Source organism: Ruditapes philippinarum, unplaced genomic scaffold (genome assembly GCF_026571515.1).
Source record: "Ruditapes philippinarum isolate M1 unplaced genomic scaffold, ASM2657151v2 ctg1667_1_1_1_1, whole genome shotgun sequence".
NCBI lineage: Eukaryota > Metazoa > Mollusca > Bivalvia > Venerida > Veneridae > Ruditapes > Ruditapes philippinarum.
In genome coordinates, this window is record NW_026866442.1 from 44,755 (window position 1) to 60,436 (window position 15,682).

At 34.3% G+C, this 15,682-nt stretch overlaps 1 protein-coding gene across 1 annotated transcript; it reads left to right on the forward strand.

Annotated features, from left to right (window-relative positions):
• Positions 1–1,166: 1,166 nt before the first annotated feature.
• LOC132732473 (solute carrier organic anion transporter family member 4C1-like) lies at positions 1,167–13,938 on the forward strand. Its single transcript, XM_060718893.1, has 12 exons — positions 1,167–1,326; positions 1,891–2,172; positions 3,185–3,346; positions 4,453–4,555; positions 5,132–5,253; positions 5,825–6,004; positions 7,121–7,210; positions 8,973–9,168; positions 9,977–10,127; positions 10,559–10,731; positions 11,498–11,562; positions 12,186–13,938. Exons 1-12 carry the CDS (start codon positions 1,317–1,319, stop codon positions 12,482–12,484), a joined length of 1,833 nt encoding a protein of 610 aa, XP_060574876.1. The 5' UTR covers positions 1,167–1,316; the 3' UTR covers positions 12,485–13,938.
• Positions 13,939–15,682: the final 1,744 nt, after the last annotated feature.

Genomic DNA, 15,682 nt, shown 5'->3' on the forward strand with positions numbered 1-15,682 from the left:
GATCCGGGAACGACCGGGGGTACTACCCCGGGAACAACCGGGGTACATCCGTAACTCTGCGGCAACTCCTGGATGATCCGGGATGATCGGGGAACATCCGGGATCGACCCCGGATGGAAAAATATTTAATATCACCGGGTGGTCCGGGATGATCCGGGAAGGTATAGCTTGCCGGCTTCATCCTTAGCTCTGCCCGAACGACCGGGTTATTACCGGGAAAGCACCGCTTAGCTCTGCCGGCACAAAACGGGATGAATCCGGGGTATGCACTATAGCCGTAGAGTACGGTAAGAGCCCCGTGTAAATGCCGGCAGAGCCCGGTAACTACAGGCAGAGCCCCGGAGGATAAAGGTAGAGCTACGGTTGATTCCGGCAGACCCCGGCAAAGCCCGGATCATTTCAAAAGAAAATAACGACAATTTGCGATGATTGCACTTGCTTGTATTAAAAGCCTTCCCTTCCCCTTCTATCCAGTTATGGGCATAAGGATTTTTCAGAAATCATCATGAATTACTATTCTGGAACAATAGATATTATTATTTTAAATAAAAATTATGTATCAATGTTATCATTTTCAGGGCTTTTTTCAATCCACTGGGTTCTACCCGGGGCTCTGCGCTGGGATTCGTCCTGGGCTCTGCCACTCTGCCTGGATCGACCGGGGCTCTGCCTGGGTTCAACCGGGGGCTCTTCCGGGGTCATCGGGGGAACGGACCGCGGGAAAAGCACCGGCATGAACCGTAGCTTCACATGGGCTCTGCCTGGATGATCCGGAGCGCATCCGGGTGTTAGTAGGGGAACTACCGTAGTGCTGACCGGAGGTAAGTGTGACCGCAACAATAATTTCATCCTGGATCGTCCCGGATCATCCCGGTAACTTACCGGGATGGTCCTGGGCTCTGCCGGGAGTAAGTGAGACCGAGGCTTTACGATGACCCCCAACGGTACAACGAATGAAAAGATGAATGACGTCACAATTTTATCAAATGTCTTGAAGAATGCATTTATTGGTCAAGATGTTTTTGCAGAGCAGTAAAGTCACGTTATCTTTGAAGTCGCTTACATGTTTTCAAGGAAGTGCAATGTATGCCATTGTCCCCAAGTGCCTATTTAAGTGCCTCTAAAGACATAATTAACACAGTGACTTTAATACTTTTCTACACACGTTTTTCTTCTTTTTTTCTACGGATTAATAGGTCAAAGAATGCAAGGATGAGAATCCGGAATTGAGATGTGGATACTGGTCATGCCGTCCTAAAATCCTCCAAAACTGCAATAATCCAAAATGCCTTCTTCTGTTTCTGTCTTTCTTTGCAATGGCACAAGGTTGGTTTTAATTTTACGGTTATACATTTTTTATCCGTACATACATTATTCGTTATTTTACTTTCACACCACTTGAATAGAAACAAACTTTATATAGATGCCTATTTTTACAAATATTTTGACATCTTATATTGTATACATTGATATCAGATTCAAAATGACCTTTACAATCTTTATAATTTAAACACACGGGGGTATAAGTTGTAATTTATATCCAGTGTATCTTGTAAAAGCATGGTCTATAGTGATTAATCTAATGAAAATAGTGGCTGAATGGTATATCTTTTTTAACACAATCTTCTTATAATTTATTCAGACGTAAAAAGTCCACTAAACTTTTCCATATGAGGGGAAAAATAGATTTTAAAAAAGATACATGAGACGGAGTCTTTAGCGCGAGACTGTTGACCTAGGTCATGTGAAGTATAGTGTTTTAGATTTACACATAATTATACATCATTTTGCATGTTAAAGTAACTGTTTAATATTCCTAGTTGGCCCTTGGTGTCCGTATTTATACCTAACGTCGGTTATATAATATATAATTATATTTTGTTCTTGCAGGCTTTGTGGTAAACGGTATCAACAATGTAAGTACAACTTCTGTTGAGAGACGGTTTCAGTTGCCTAGCAGCCGTGTAGGTATGATCTCTAGCTCCTATGACCTGTCGGCTGCCATCTTAGGAATTTTTATAAGTTTTATGGGCTCCGGGCGTCAGAAAGCGAAATGGTTAGCATGGGCGTGTCTAACCATGGCAGTTGGGTCTTTTGTTATGGCTCTGCCCCATTTTACATCCGGAAAATACGAATGGGGACAGAATATAGCACTAGCATGTACAAAAGAAGGTAAGACGTTATTTTTTATTTTTTAATGTTAACGCTACAATACGACACCACTTATATGACAATTACGGTGAAATATGTGTTCCAAGAACATGTATGTACATGTATGTATGTGAAATGTGTGGAAACACCACGTTATCCGATTCTCAATAATCATAACCCAAACTTCTACGGAAATGGCCGAAAAGCTTCGGTTCGTTACTGTCGTGGTTTCGAATTTTTGTACATTCTGTCACATGCAAAAAAATGTAAGTGGCTATAATTATCCACCATACAGTTTTTCACACTATATACAGTACTGTGACAAGCAACATTTATCTTACTACTTCTAGCATAAACAACATTTTAACATTTTAGACTTATGGTATATAAACATGTATATACAGTGTTGGCTCCCTAACAAAATATTTGTGTACATGTACAAAGTTTGATTGGATAGCTGCCATCTATATAGTTTACTTCAAAATGGTAAAAGGTTTCTTTAAAGAACCTTTGTAACTGATATATGCAAATAAAAAACAGCTTAATCAAATAAAGCTAAAAATATCGATTATTAATGTTAGACGAATGGTTATTCAAAGACTGAGTGCTTACAGTTGTCAGTCGCGGTGTTAGAGGGGACGGATGCGGTAAACTTCGCAAATATAACCCTCAGTCACGTTAATATGAGAGTTGCACTTATTGATATATGTGCGTGGTTTGCCTGTCAATGACGCTACCGGTGGATTTTTACGTGTCTTGAAGCTGTCAAGCTAGCTTAAATATGGTCGGTGGTCCAACATCACGTGTCTGTACGTTAACGAAGTGGGTGAAAATCATTCTGGTGCTTTCTTTGAATTAGGATCAATCTCCATTATATTGTCATATGTTCAAAGATGAAATTTGCTTTTATTCGGTCCTTGATACTGTATATTTCATAAATACATGTATAATTATATCATACTAAAACCTATATCATTTAAGCTGTAACTGAGTATTTTGGAAGTAGTGTTTATCAAATCTTCTGTTCTTTCAGATGTTACAGCTAACTGTGACGGCGACTCGGAGTTACAGAATTATTTATATGTGCTAATACTGGGCCAGTTGTTGCACGGTCTCGGCGGCACGACGTTATATACCGTCGGGGTGTCGCTGATTGACGACAGCGTCCCCGCCAGTAGCTCACCGATGTATATAGGTAAGAAAACTATCCATTTACGCCTTGAAGTCATACTAAATCAATAGATTATTACCAGGTAATTCAGGGGTATTCTGAAAGTCTTTCAGATGGGTTTGTTGTAAAGAATTGCAATTAAGTGGTGTTATTATCGAGCCGAACTTAATATTGACACTTTTTACCTAAATTCCTGTTAAAAATTCCCGGAAGGGCACATACTGTTTTTAGACTCAGTCGTAAATACTGGGAAATCAAGGAACATGTGACACATACCATATCACATTTAAATTCTCTAAATACAATAAAAACTTCACAAAACTTTTTTTGACACAGTGGATGGTTTTGAGGTGAATGCCACGCTTAAAGTCAGACTCAGCTAGTTAAAGATTACTCTGGTTATTTTAATAGTTAACAATTTCTTCTCTATCCATTTAACCATGCTACCTGTCTATAATAAAATTGTCTTGCTTTTAACTCTTAACTGTAGGTAAAACGGATTTCAATATCGAAAAATTCGAAATGCAAATCTTGAGTGAATTCTGACTAACTTGACATGGTCCAAACTGCCTGCTTATTGGCAATCAAAACAGGTTATATAATTATCATCCAAGTGTTAGGTCAGCAAATATGTACAAGATATAATTGATAACAGATATCTATTACATATATAAAGTAAATAAAACTAAGATAATTATGTTATCATTCTATCGCCTGTATCTCTTCGCGGTGTCATCATATTTTTTTTTTTATCGTAGCCTTGAGTGGTGTTTTCATAAACGGTCATTTGGTAGCGATACGAAACGTTTGCAAGGTTAATTTACGGACACTTTATATTTGACATTTAATAATAAATACGAAAAAGAAGCTTAAGTAAACACCAAATTGGTATCGGATATCGCTGAAATAGAATTACAAACTAGAAATTATAGTGACCTCGCCTGTACAATAAAATACATCGCCTTTCACGATTATAGAAAGTTTGACCGAAAAGGCCGAAAAGTTGCGATTGTTCAACGTCTCGTTAGATTTTTTATTAAAGACTTCCGAATAAGACTTGATTTTTTTTATATAAACATCTGTTAAGATATCAAGCAAACAAATTAAAAACAAAATATTATAATTTTCAGGTATTATGTACGCCTTTGCGACTCTAGGTCCAGCTATGGGATACATCATCGGTGGACAACTGCTAGATATTTATGTAGATTTTGATACAGTGCCTTTATCAGAGTAAGTCACGTGACCCATTAGAATCTCAGGATTTCATATCGAAGAAAAACTTTGGCTAAATACATTAAATTCTATTAAGGTCTAGAAGTAAGGAAAAACTATCAAGTTTCATCTTTTTTCAATATATTTACATAAGGTTATTCAATTAAGTAGTCAGGCAAGACATGTGAAAATACGGAAAATATGTTTCAGTGTAGTTACAAATATATATTTTACTGTGAAAATACTGTGAAAATACGGAAAATGGAAATACGCATTTTATTTCATCAATATTTCTCAATATTTCATTTATATAAGTTTATGATACATGATTTTATGAGAGTAGTTATGTCGTAAATATTTTATATTCACTGGTTCAAGGAAATCCTAATGGTGCGAAACATGTTGAGTTTAGGCGTATTGCATTCGATAGGCCAAACATAAACTTATATATGGTGCGTTTAAATATAAAATAATTCATTGGGCTTGGTAGTATAGCATAATTTAACATGAAATAAGCATTGTACTTGGCATGCCATTTGTAAATTGTTATAATTTTCTCAATCTCGACGTTTACATGTTACTATTGATTTTCAGTGTCCGAATAAATCCGGATGATCCTCGGTGGGTTGGGGCATGGTGGATAGGTTTTGTCATAGCTTCAATTTTGTTTGTATTAGCCGCCGTACCAATATCACTGTTTGGGGCGGAGCTACCAAGTAAGTACTTTCCCTTATTATATCAAAGATTGGTATTTGAATGGCAGAGTGCCCGAATGGTTTACGCGTTGGACCTGTCAGGGGCAAGCAGATGTGTCCATGAGCAAGACACTTTAAACTTATGCTTAGTACATTCGGGAACCAATTCAAGATTTGATATTTTTACAATCGTAGAAAATCTAGTCATTCGAGGTGGAATATGTGGTCACACCAGGAAAGTAGTCTTATAATATTTGTGAACAATCAAAATTGCGTCTAGGTCTGTTGTTTAGTGCATATCGGATTGTTTCAGATTATTTACATTTTGCTATTTTTATGAACAATAATTACCATTTATACACCTTTAGGTGATAAGCACTTAACATTCTCTAAATCAGTGATTAAAACATCATGAAGCCCACGTTAGAATGTTCATATATTTAATGTATGCAGTTTCTAAGGCTTAATGTGCCTTTAAGAAAAAGATGAATGAATTGATATATCATTACAAAAGTTTATAGTTTTTAGATACGCTTGACTGCTTTTATATTTCAGTCTTCTAGTTTTAAATCTGCTGCTTTCAATATTTCAGCCGCCAGACATGTGCGTGAAACCCGTGTTTCAGAGATGCACGGTGATGACGGTTCAATGGCCGTGCCCCTAGCCTCGGAGGGGAGGAAACTCCGGGACCTAAAATATTTACCTGCACAGATACTCCAACTTCTTAAAACACCACCATTTTTGTTCATAACTTTAGCTGGCGCGACTGAAGGTATTTCATTCTACCTTTTATTGCTAAATCCTTACCATGGTAAAGTGACATAATGCTAATTTTTGTCCCTACAAAGTTGAATTGAATTATTGTTAGATTTCAAAAGAAGAGATTTACCAATAATTGATAATGAAAACTGTGTATGATACATTATAAAAACTACCTCTATTATAATAAAGACTGCCGCACTCTTATTAAGAATTAAGTGTTACCTGTATATTCTGATCGATATTTATAGAAATTATCGATATTTATAGAAATTATCGATATTTATAGAAATTATCGATATTTATAGAAATTATCGTAGGTCACATGGATTACTGGTTTTTTTTTGCAATGGTAAAATATAAAATGAGATGGTAAAATATAAAATTGAACACAATTATGACTAAATGAGTAAATGTCAAGATAATTTCAATTGTACCTGTTCACTGACAATTTACACTTGTTTCGGCATATTGTTACTTTAAATGTATTATTACATGTGAAATATAAAATCTGAAATGAAGTTTGTCCATTTATCCAACTGGTATCAACTACTGAATAGAGAACAGTGCAGATCCGAAAATCAGATGACCTGATCTGGACCGTCTTGCTACCAGTGAATACAGCATTACTTCTATAATTACCATCGTAACTTAAATGTACCAATTTTTACTTCTTGACGGTCATTAATGAGCAACCATTGATGGATAGTTAAAGAATGATTTTCATGATTGAAAATTTAATAATGATTTAAAAAATCATTCTTAATCGAAATTGCAATTAGCACTAAATTTAGAAGACCCACAATAAAATAGCTTTGTTTTTTATGCGCTCAACCAAAATAAAATTGTCAGTTTGGTTTGCCTTGTCTGTCCTTGTATGGACACAACACAGTTAACACACTGTTTTAACATATGACCTTGACTGTTAAATGGCATTGACTTTCAAGGTCAAATTATTATATTAATTATAGGATTTAGCATAATTTTTATAATTTGTTTTATTTAGTATCTAATTATAATTTTGGAGCGTAGCAAAACATTTCGTACAACGCATTTATGAATTTGCTAAGCATGTCTATTTTAGTCATTTTATTTCTTTTGTTAAAAAATGTTGTTTTATACATTTTAGGGATGATAACATCCGGCTTTGCAACATTTATGCCCAAGTTTATACAAAATCAGTTCGGGGTCAGTGCTGGATGGGCGGCCATGCTCACTGGTAAGTAACTATGACAATCTTTCATGCAAAAGCGAAAGACAAATAACATCAACAACAAAAACGACTGATTCAAACATGATTCAGTATAAGAAAAGCAAACTGTAATTAAAACGATATTTCTTAGTTTCCGATAAAATATTTCGTCTAGGCAAAACTTTTTTCGTTTAGCATTGATCTTTATGAAACCGTTGCTTGGTGACGGTTCATCAGACGACATTGTTAAAACAACCTGCAAAGGAATATAAGCAAATTATTATGTCTGTGTTCGAATCAAATTACAAATGATGAAAATAGTCAGTATTTATTTAAAGAATACCCTCTTTGTATTATAATTATTTTATATATAAAGTCTCACGTGGGCATCCCACTTAAAACAAGAATAACAAATAATGGATTAAACTCATGGACTATGTCTCTGTTTGAAGAGGTTTGTACTGTGCTAATTTGAAGGAAGCCTACTTGTCCGTTTTCACAATATATGCCCCCATGAATACTTGGTCAAAGTTTAACTATATTTATGTATGAAAGTCTATACTTTCCATATTACAAATTTGCCTAAAAAGCTTTATGCTCGACAAGTCAAAGTATAGTGGCACAAGTTTACTTCTTTCCCAACAGCTTCATGGTTGGCAAATCATAACGTTTCCTTAAAGTTTGACATGGACTTTAATTTCTGTTTAACTCTACACATGTCATGTTGATCTTAAATTTAATCATTGACTTAGACTGGAATTTTCAGCATGGCATTTTAGCTGAATAATGTACCCCAAAAAATCAGGTTAAAATTTTGCATATGTAACGTTTCGCCCCACAAATGCCACACAACTCATGGCGGTATAAAACTAAAAACTTCATGCACGTTTATTGTAATATCTAAGACCCATAACTAGGATGTATTCTCTTGAACTATTTCCCCCTTTTTTGTGCCTTGTTCTTGTTTAATTACCCAGCACTTGAAACGGTCAAGAGCGGTGTAAGTGACAACGCTTGTTATAATTTATAATAAAGTATTGACCCAATTTTATTATTATATTATATTGTCTGTGAATAAAAGTGTCTGCAGATTGCACTAATGTATTGTCATCCAACATAGCCTAGTCACGTGACTCCTTTTCTCTTTAATGAAATATACATGCATAGTCATAATGTATATCTTAATGATAAACGCGCGTGAGATATAACCATTTGATTTAATGCAACGTTATTCTTCTCGCAGTTACTGTAAAACATTTATTTTTCGCGAGAACCTTATTTCGCGAATTTGAGGCAAAATGTCCAAAATAATTATTTCGCGTCAACATGAATTCACGTCTTCCCGAAAAATGTGAAACCGGAAACCCGATGTGATTCGGATAATTTCTGTCCTGTCCGTTCAATAACTTTGCGTCGTTTATTGTGCGACGATGCATTTAAATAAAGTTTGTTGATCGATTGCACATATATTTATGAGACTATTGATATATATGTCAGAAAGGACAAACAATGAACAAAAAGAGAAGAAAGACAGCAGTCAGTTAAAAACAACCGTTTCTAAGGTTTCGAATGTCTTTTGATATTTTTAATGCAATTTGGTTGATTATCATTCTTTGCATGAATTCAGTTTTGCTAAAACATGTATATAAAACAACCTGTTTATATTTATAATAAGAAACAAGAAGCCATTTGACCGTTTGGTTTCTTTACCCTCACCACCGGAAATGATCATAATTTTTATCAGTTGACTTCCGGTTGTCGTTCAAGCATTTTTGTACTATTTTTCCAGGATTTATGGCTGTACCTGGTGCCGCCGGAGGTCAGTTTTTTGGCGGGTATTTGTGTAAGTGCCTGAAACTCAAGGTAAAAGGTTGTATACGGGTTGCCATCATATGTTCGAGCTGTGCTTTGCTAGTGTCTTCTGTTTTATGGATAAGATGTAGCCATGACAACGTAGCAGGGGTATCACGAGAATATTCAAATAGGTAAGCATATAAAATAGTTTTATTGTTATTACTTTACCCCTAACCTGCTGGAACCGAAAGTATGATTAGCATTTGCCACCAGTAGAGAGCCAGACGAACTTGTACATTAGTGAAGTTATACTGTTACTAGCTCAAATATTGTAATTTGATATTAAAATTCTTTTAACTTTAAATGGACTTATCCGTATAATCCAAATTCAAAGCAGGGCGATCATTTACACACATTCAGGGGTTAGGTGTTAAAATAATTTCCCCTTCAAATTTAAGTCGGACTCTACGTAGTTTTCTGATTGTATATTTGGACTGTTTTTACCATATTGACCGTGTTGACAGTGTTGCCTGCAAACTGTGTAATAATAAAGATTGGTATTATGTGGAAATATGTTTCATGTTTGATTTTATAGTTATTATATGTGTTGTTTTACTTGTGAAATGGTATGTTAATATTAACTTGCAGTGTTGAGAATGCAGAAAATGTTTGTTCATCTTTGAAACTAATGTTACGTTTATTGTAACAATGTTTAAAATTAAACTTGCAGCAGTTACTCCCCCTGATTAGTTTAGAGACGTAACCTTTGCGGGGAATGAGACTGTATTTATAATTTTATCTGTAAAACTTTATTTGACCTTGAGCTTACGGGGGTTCATCTGGTTCGAAATACCAAGCCCACTACAAAAGTCGCATGTCATGCGAAAGGAGGGCATATAGTCTCAGGCTTGTCTGTCCATCTGATGTTTTAGTATAATTAACAATAAAACACTTATATCATTTAACACATAAATAATGTGTTCGCCTCATGCATTACAGTACGGATTCGACGTTACCCCAGCTTACGCACCCGTGCAATATGGATTGCCGATGTCATACGGAGTTGTACGAACCAGTGTGTGATTCTCACGGCGTGCAATATTTCTCACCTTGTCATGCCGGCTGTTCTGTAGTCTCAAAAGATGCAGAGGTTTGTTAACCACATTTTTAACAGAGCAGTTTAATATTTGTGAACTTCTTTACATTTTGACATTTAGTATAGCTATAGGAAATTAGTATTTTGTATGGAAGTCGAAATACCACTTTGCTTTTATGACACAAAATTTCACATTCAGCGCCAAGTTATTCTAGTTAAAATCACCTAACATGCTCTAAATTCATTATTAAAACAGTATAATACAAATGTTTGCCTTTTCTGAATAAAAAAATGTTATCAGTTCTGAGGCTTTAAGTGCCTTTAATAAACAAATCTATTTAAGAAATTGAACCGGTAAGGGGAATGTATGAACTCGTTCGCCTAACACTAGGTTTAATAATGTCATTAGGGGTGTGGACAATGTTACCTTATAAAACACATTGCTATAATGTAATCAGTATCACCTTTTTATATATTTGTTCTAGTCTTATAGCTCATGTTCGTGTGTAATGCCAGAATCAGGTAGCAACGTATCCATGGTGACCGTTGGAAAGTGCCAGGATAATTGTGATATGCTGTATGTGTTCCTACCAATGGTGTTCATAGCAATATTTCTGCTGTTTGTTCCATCCCCACCCGCTGTCGCTGCAACACTGAGGTAACTATACAGTTATATGATGATATATATGAACGCTCGCTGCAACACTGGGCTAACTATAGTTAAATGATGAAATATATGAACGCTCGCTGCGACACTGATGTAACTGTATTGAGTTGAAACATGGACGCTTGTTGTACCGATAATCTCTTGCCTATGATTTAATAAATTACCAGAACTGGTCAGCCCTGAAGACTATGTTGCCTGACCAAGCTTTATACCTTTGGTTGCTTGTTCGTAGCTTATTATGATATTGAAACCACTCACAAAAACGATTGATATTAACAAAATATTCCAATTTCAAGGAGGAGATAGCCTATTACATGTACATGTATTATAGAACTTAATGATGTTTGCAGGTAAAGCTAATTTAAATAGTTCTTCCATTTCTTAAATTATGAATATGAAGTGTATAAATATAAATTGTAATGATATCTTCTGAGAACTTGCTTTATTTTTAAAAGAATGAACTAACGTGATTTAATTTATTTAAAAAAACTATGGAAAGGCACAGTTAAAACTAGTCAAGATTGAAATTTTAGGATTTATAATTCTACTTCAATTATTTGTTGATTTCCGCAAACTTGTAGATAGATAAACAATTTCGTTCAGAGATATTTTAAATCTCAAATTTTGTATTGGATGTAGTCACGTTGGGTATTAAAAGGGTAAAGAAATGCATATAAAATAATTGTAAATGATTTACTTGTATACAATTTCGGTTAAACGTTACTAATTCATTTTGCTATTTTTATTTTTTTTCCAGATGTATACATGACAGTCATCGGACTTTGGGTCTTGGTTTAAAGTGGTTCATTGTTAGACTTCTAGGTAAGCTTCTATCTTTGTGTTACATTGTTTATACCAATAGTTCGACCTAAAGTAACCATGGGCCGGTTATAATGTCGCCTATTGACATGCCAGACTTTGATTCAATCTCTCTTACAAGACTTTATACAGTAGAATAACTTAATGTATGTTACATTTGTTAAACAAACATAATGCCAAAATACCTGAAAATTGTCTCTTATTTGACGATTTGTGGCCGCCATAATGTAAAGAACGCGCTTCCTGGAGAGTTACGTAATTCCCAGCAGTGGTATATCTATGTATTCATTATGAGGACTTAATATATTTGGTAATAGGACTAACGAGAACTTTCTTTTAGTGTAATGATGACTTTATTAAGTTGAAATAAGAACTTTATTTTTATGTAATGTAGGTGCAATGAGGATTTAGGTGTACTTAGGACTCTAGGTGTAACTCTGACTTTATGTGTAATGATAACTTTATTTACGTGTAACGAGGACTTAATGTGTAATGAGGACTTTATTCAGGCAATGTTAACTTTATTTAAATGTAATAAGGACTTTTATTTAGGTGAACTTAAATACATTAAGTGAAATTTTAATTAAACATGTCATCATAGAGAATTATTTGCTTCTTTGTTTTAGGCACAGTACCGGGTCCAATCATGTTCGGCGCAATTATTGACAACACCTGCATTATATGGCGGGAAAAATGTGGAAAACATGCCTCGTGTTGGATTTATAGCAATGATGAACTTAGTTTGAACTTTTTCATATTTGTCGCCGCTTTTAAAATCGTTTCTATTTTATTGTTTGTTTTAGCACATCAACTGTATAAGCCTCCTAATGAAAAGAGTGTTAAATTTGTAGTAAGTGAAAGTGAGACCATTCAGTCCGAATCTATGACGTCAGGTGTAACCATTGTAACAGAAAGTGACACCTGATGCAATTCAGGTTTTCATGATTGGAAATCCCGTTCTTTCAACAGAGTGGCTGTGTAATGTGAGGGGTGTTGTAGAATTCTGTGTTCCAGATTTTAAACCAAGAACAGTGACGAAACAAATAGAATGTAGTGTAAACATGGCGGACATTTGCTAACAATCAAAATGGTGGCGTAATAACTATCAAAAGAAACGAAGATATTAACTCTCTTATCTACTGACATAGATATATGTGGAACTGCTCTAAACATAATTGAATTAACTCATAATTTATTGCGTCTTAAAAGTAGAGTGTCCTTGAAACTCTATTTACTGACTTCTTAGAAACTTCGGCCTTTCTTTAATAAACCATGACAACTTGATATTCCTACTTCCGGTCGGCAAAAATCCTGACAACACGAGTTTAAGTGTCTACTGAACAATTGTTTTTTTTTAAGTACTCGAAAATCTGACGACTGGCTCCAGGAGTTAAGATTCAGGAAGTGGTACATTAAGGTATACACTATTTATAGTAAATGTGTGTTATGGAAATTTATTAAAGTTCCTATAAGTTTATTCTCATAATTTTTGAAATATTTAAATTGGGACCAATTTACATGAAATCAGCGAACATTTATCTGTTTATAAGAGAATCCAATGTATTTTGTTGAAGGGCGGCTGCGAACAGTGATAGTTACCTGCGTTTGAGATATTTAAATCATTTATGTAATATTTTATGGGAGTGATTATATGAATATCCTGTAAATGCTCTGTTATGGAAAGAAAAGTTTGTATCATAAACATTGGCGTTTCATATGTTACATATAAAAATGCCATATTCATTCAGGTCAAAATTGATAACAGTAATACGGTGGCTGATTTATGTCATGAAATTGAAAAGATGCATGTGGCGGACAGAAAAGGTGAGAGTTTGAAAGAATGGCAATTTTCATGCTCGTCGCATGTTGCGATTTCGCCTTTTGGCCTGTCAACGTCGCCGTACAAAAACATTCATTGTACGCCATAGTTGCATAGTTGTAGGTGACAAGAGAGACAACTCATGCGAACATAATGATTAATAATTTGAGATTACAATATTCATAACAAAGTAACGGGCCTTGATATACCTTAAAATTAAAACAGGTGCCTAAATTTCTTAAACGTATAAAGTTGGTATGTTAAATCAGGACGTAATAATTTGCATTCTGTTTAAATCGTGGTATACCACCTTTAATCTAAAGTAGAATAAACTTTGCATTTGCTTTAACGGATATTACTGAATTTTGCCTATGTTACGCGAAATGTTTAGATGTTATGCGAAATGTTTATAACATATTTTCATATAATGATAAGTAGATATTTTAAGCATTTTGTTGCAGTAAAATTCCAGCAGCATTGTTGCATGAACTGTGATAACTATAATTATTATATTTTGCATAGTTTTTGTTCGCTGTTATGTAAATATATTTTTCTTTGAAGATATTATATTTGTAATAAAATGTCTATATAATGTGTAGATCGAAATACAGATGAGAGAAAAACGCTGCTTTTTCATTATAAATCCCAAACACACTTTACATTTTATTCCTAAGACCGTGACGACTATTTTTCGTGATATTCTCTAACGTCAATGTCAAACTTGTGAACTAAAGCTACCAAGGGAGAAACACGTAATGACCTTTTTAGACAAGTGGTCTATATTGAATGAGACTAAAAAAAGGATTGGAGCACCACACTAAATACCGTATTCCGGTAAATACCGGACAAGGGGCTTGAATGATAAAATGCTAAAATCTTGTCTTTTTACCCAACGGAATGAACTTTAAAAGGTCTTATTCATCTTTTCACACCGATTTCCGCATGGTAATGCATGAAAAATGTAATAATCGGAGAAAAGAAAACGATATTTGTCTATTTTGTGATCATGAATTTTGCAATCGTCTAGATTCCTGTAATGAGTTAAATCGTCTTTATTTGGTGGTCACATGTTTTTTAAATGAAGGGTTATAAAACGTGACCTGCTTTTATTTGCAGGGTTTTCTTTATTCAGAGGTGGTCTTCAACACAGGTTTCTCTGTAAAATGTTACTTGTTTTTTTCCGTTTATCTATATAACAAATTTAAATTAATATTTTTATGAAGTTTACAAATTCAAAACTGTTCTTGTGTTGTCTCTACGACCCTGAAAATATTTTGCCATTTGTAGATTTTGTACTGAAAGTCAAGAATTTATTTTAGAACCCTAAATTTGTTGAAAAAAAAAACAACACAAATGTTGCCTACCAATTCCAATATAATTATTTTAAGATCATTACATTTTAAAATGCCGGCATCAGTTGTTTTATATGCGATTGCATTAAGTAACACAGCTGCTATTGATTCCAAGGAAGGTCATAAATTTAGCAAAAGTAAGTTTTCCTACGTTTGTACATCAAGGTACACAATCGTTTAATGGTCTCTTTATAGTTCTTTTTATTCGTTTTATCCGGTTAGGATTTTTGTTTTACTGCACAGTATAAATTTCTGTTGTTTTGTAATGTGGAAGGATACTTCTATAGCTCTACAGACATTCAGTACAAGATGCAACTCATGGAATCGATCTGGGCAAGAGAGAGGGTGCCTTAATAGAACCAACACCTTTTGTAAACTGGATGGATAGCTTCTTGAAATCCGAAAGCCTTGGCGGGATTTAAACCCTTTACCCCCATCCCCACGATTATGAAGGAAATAGAATGACACTGTGTCAATAAACAGGAAACAAAAATTAAACTCTTACAGTCGATGTAAAAACAGTTTAATAGTAAAAAAAGATTTAAAAGAAAATACATGCAAAACAGATAAAGAAGTCATTCGAGGCTATTCATCTTTCACCAAACATAATGTACCTTAATACAGAAACAGGAATGAATGACAGTGAATTTAAATGCTTAAAATCGTGAAAAACGTGCATTTTTGAAAATACCATAACAATATATATTTAGATACATATGAAAAAACAAACTTATTACAGCATATAGAAAAGTTTTATATTACTTATAATATCTCGATGACTTGATATTGAATGATAAATCCACCAATTAATCAATCAACCAATCAATCAATCAATCAATCAAGTCTTCTTTATGATAAAAACATATTACTCTATTTAATGTTTTTCAAGATTATCACCAAAACTTAACTGAAATAAAATGCATCTTACAATCGACCAAATATAACCTGGCTT

Coding starts and splice junctions, on each gene's coding strand:
- LOC132732473 (XM_060718893.1), top strand. Junction 5,254..5,824: donor GTTTGGGGCGGAGCTACCAA/GTAAGTACTTTC, acceptor TCAATATTTCAG/CCGCCAGACATGTGCGTGAA. Junction 9,169..9,976: donor TCACGAGAATATTCAAATAG/GTAAGCATATAA, acceptor CATGCATTACAG/TACGGATTCGACGTTACCCC.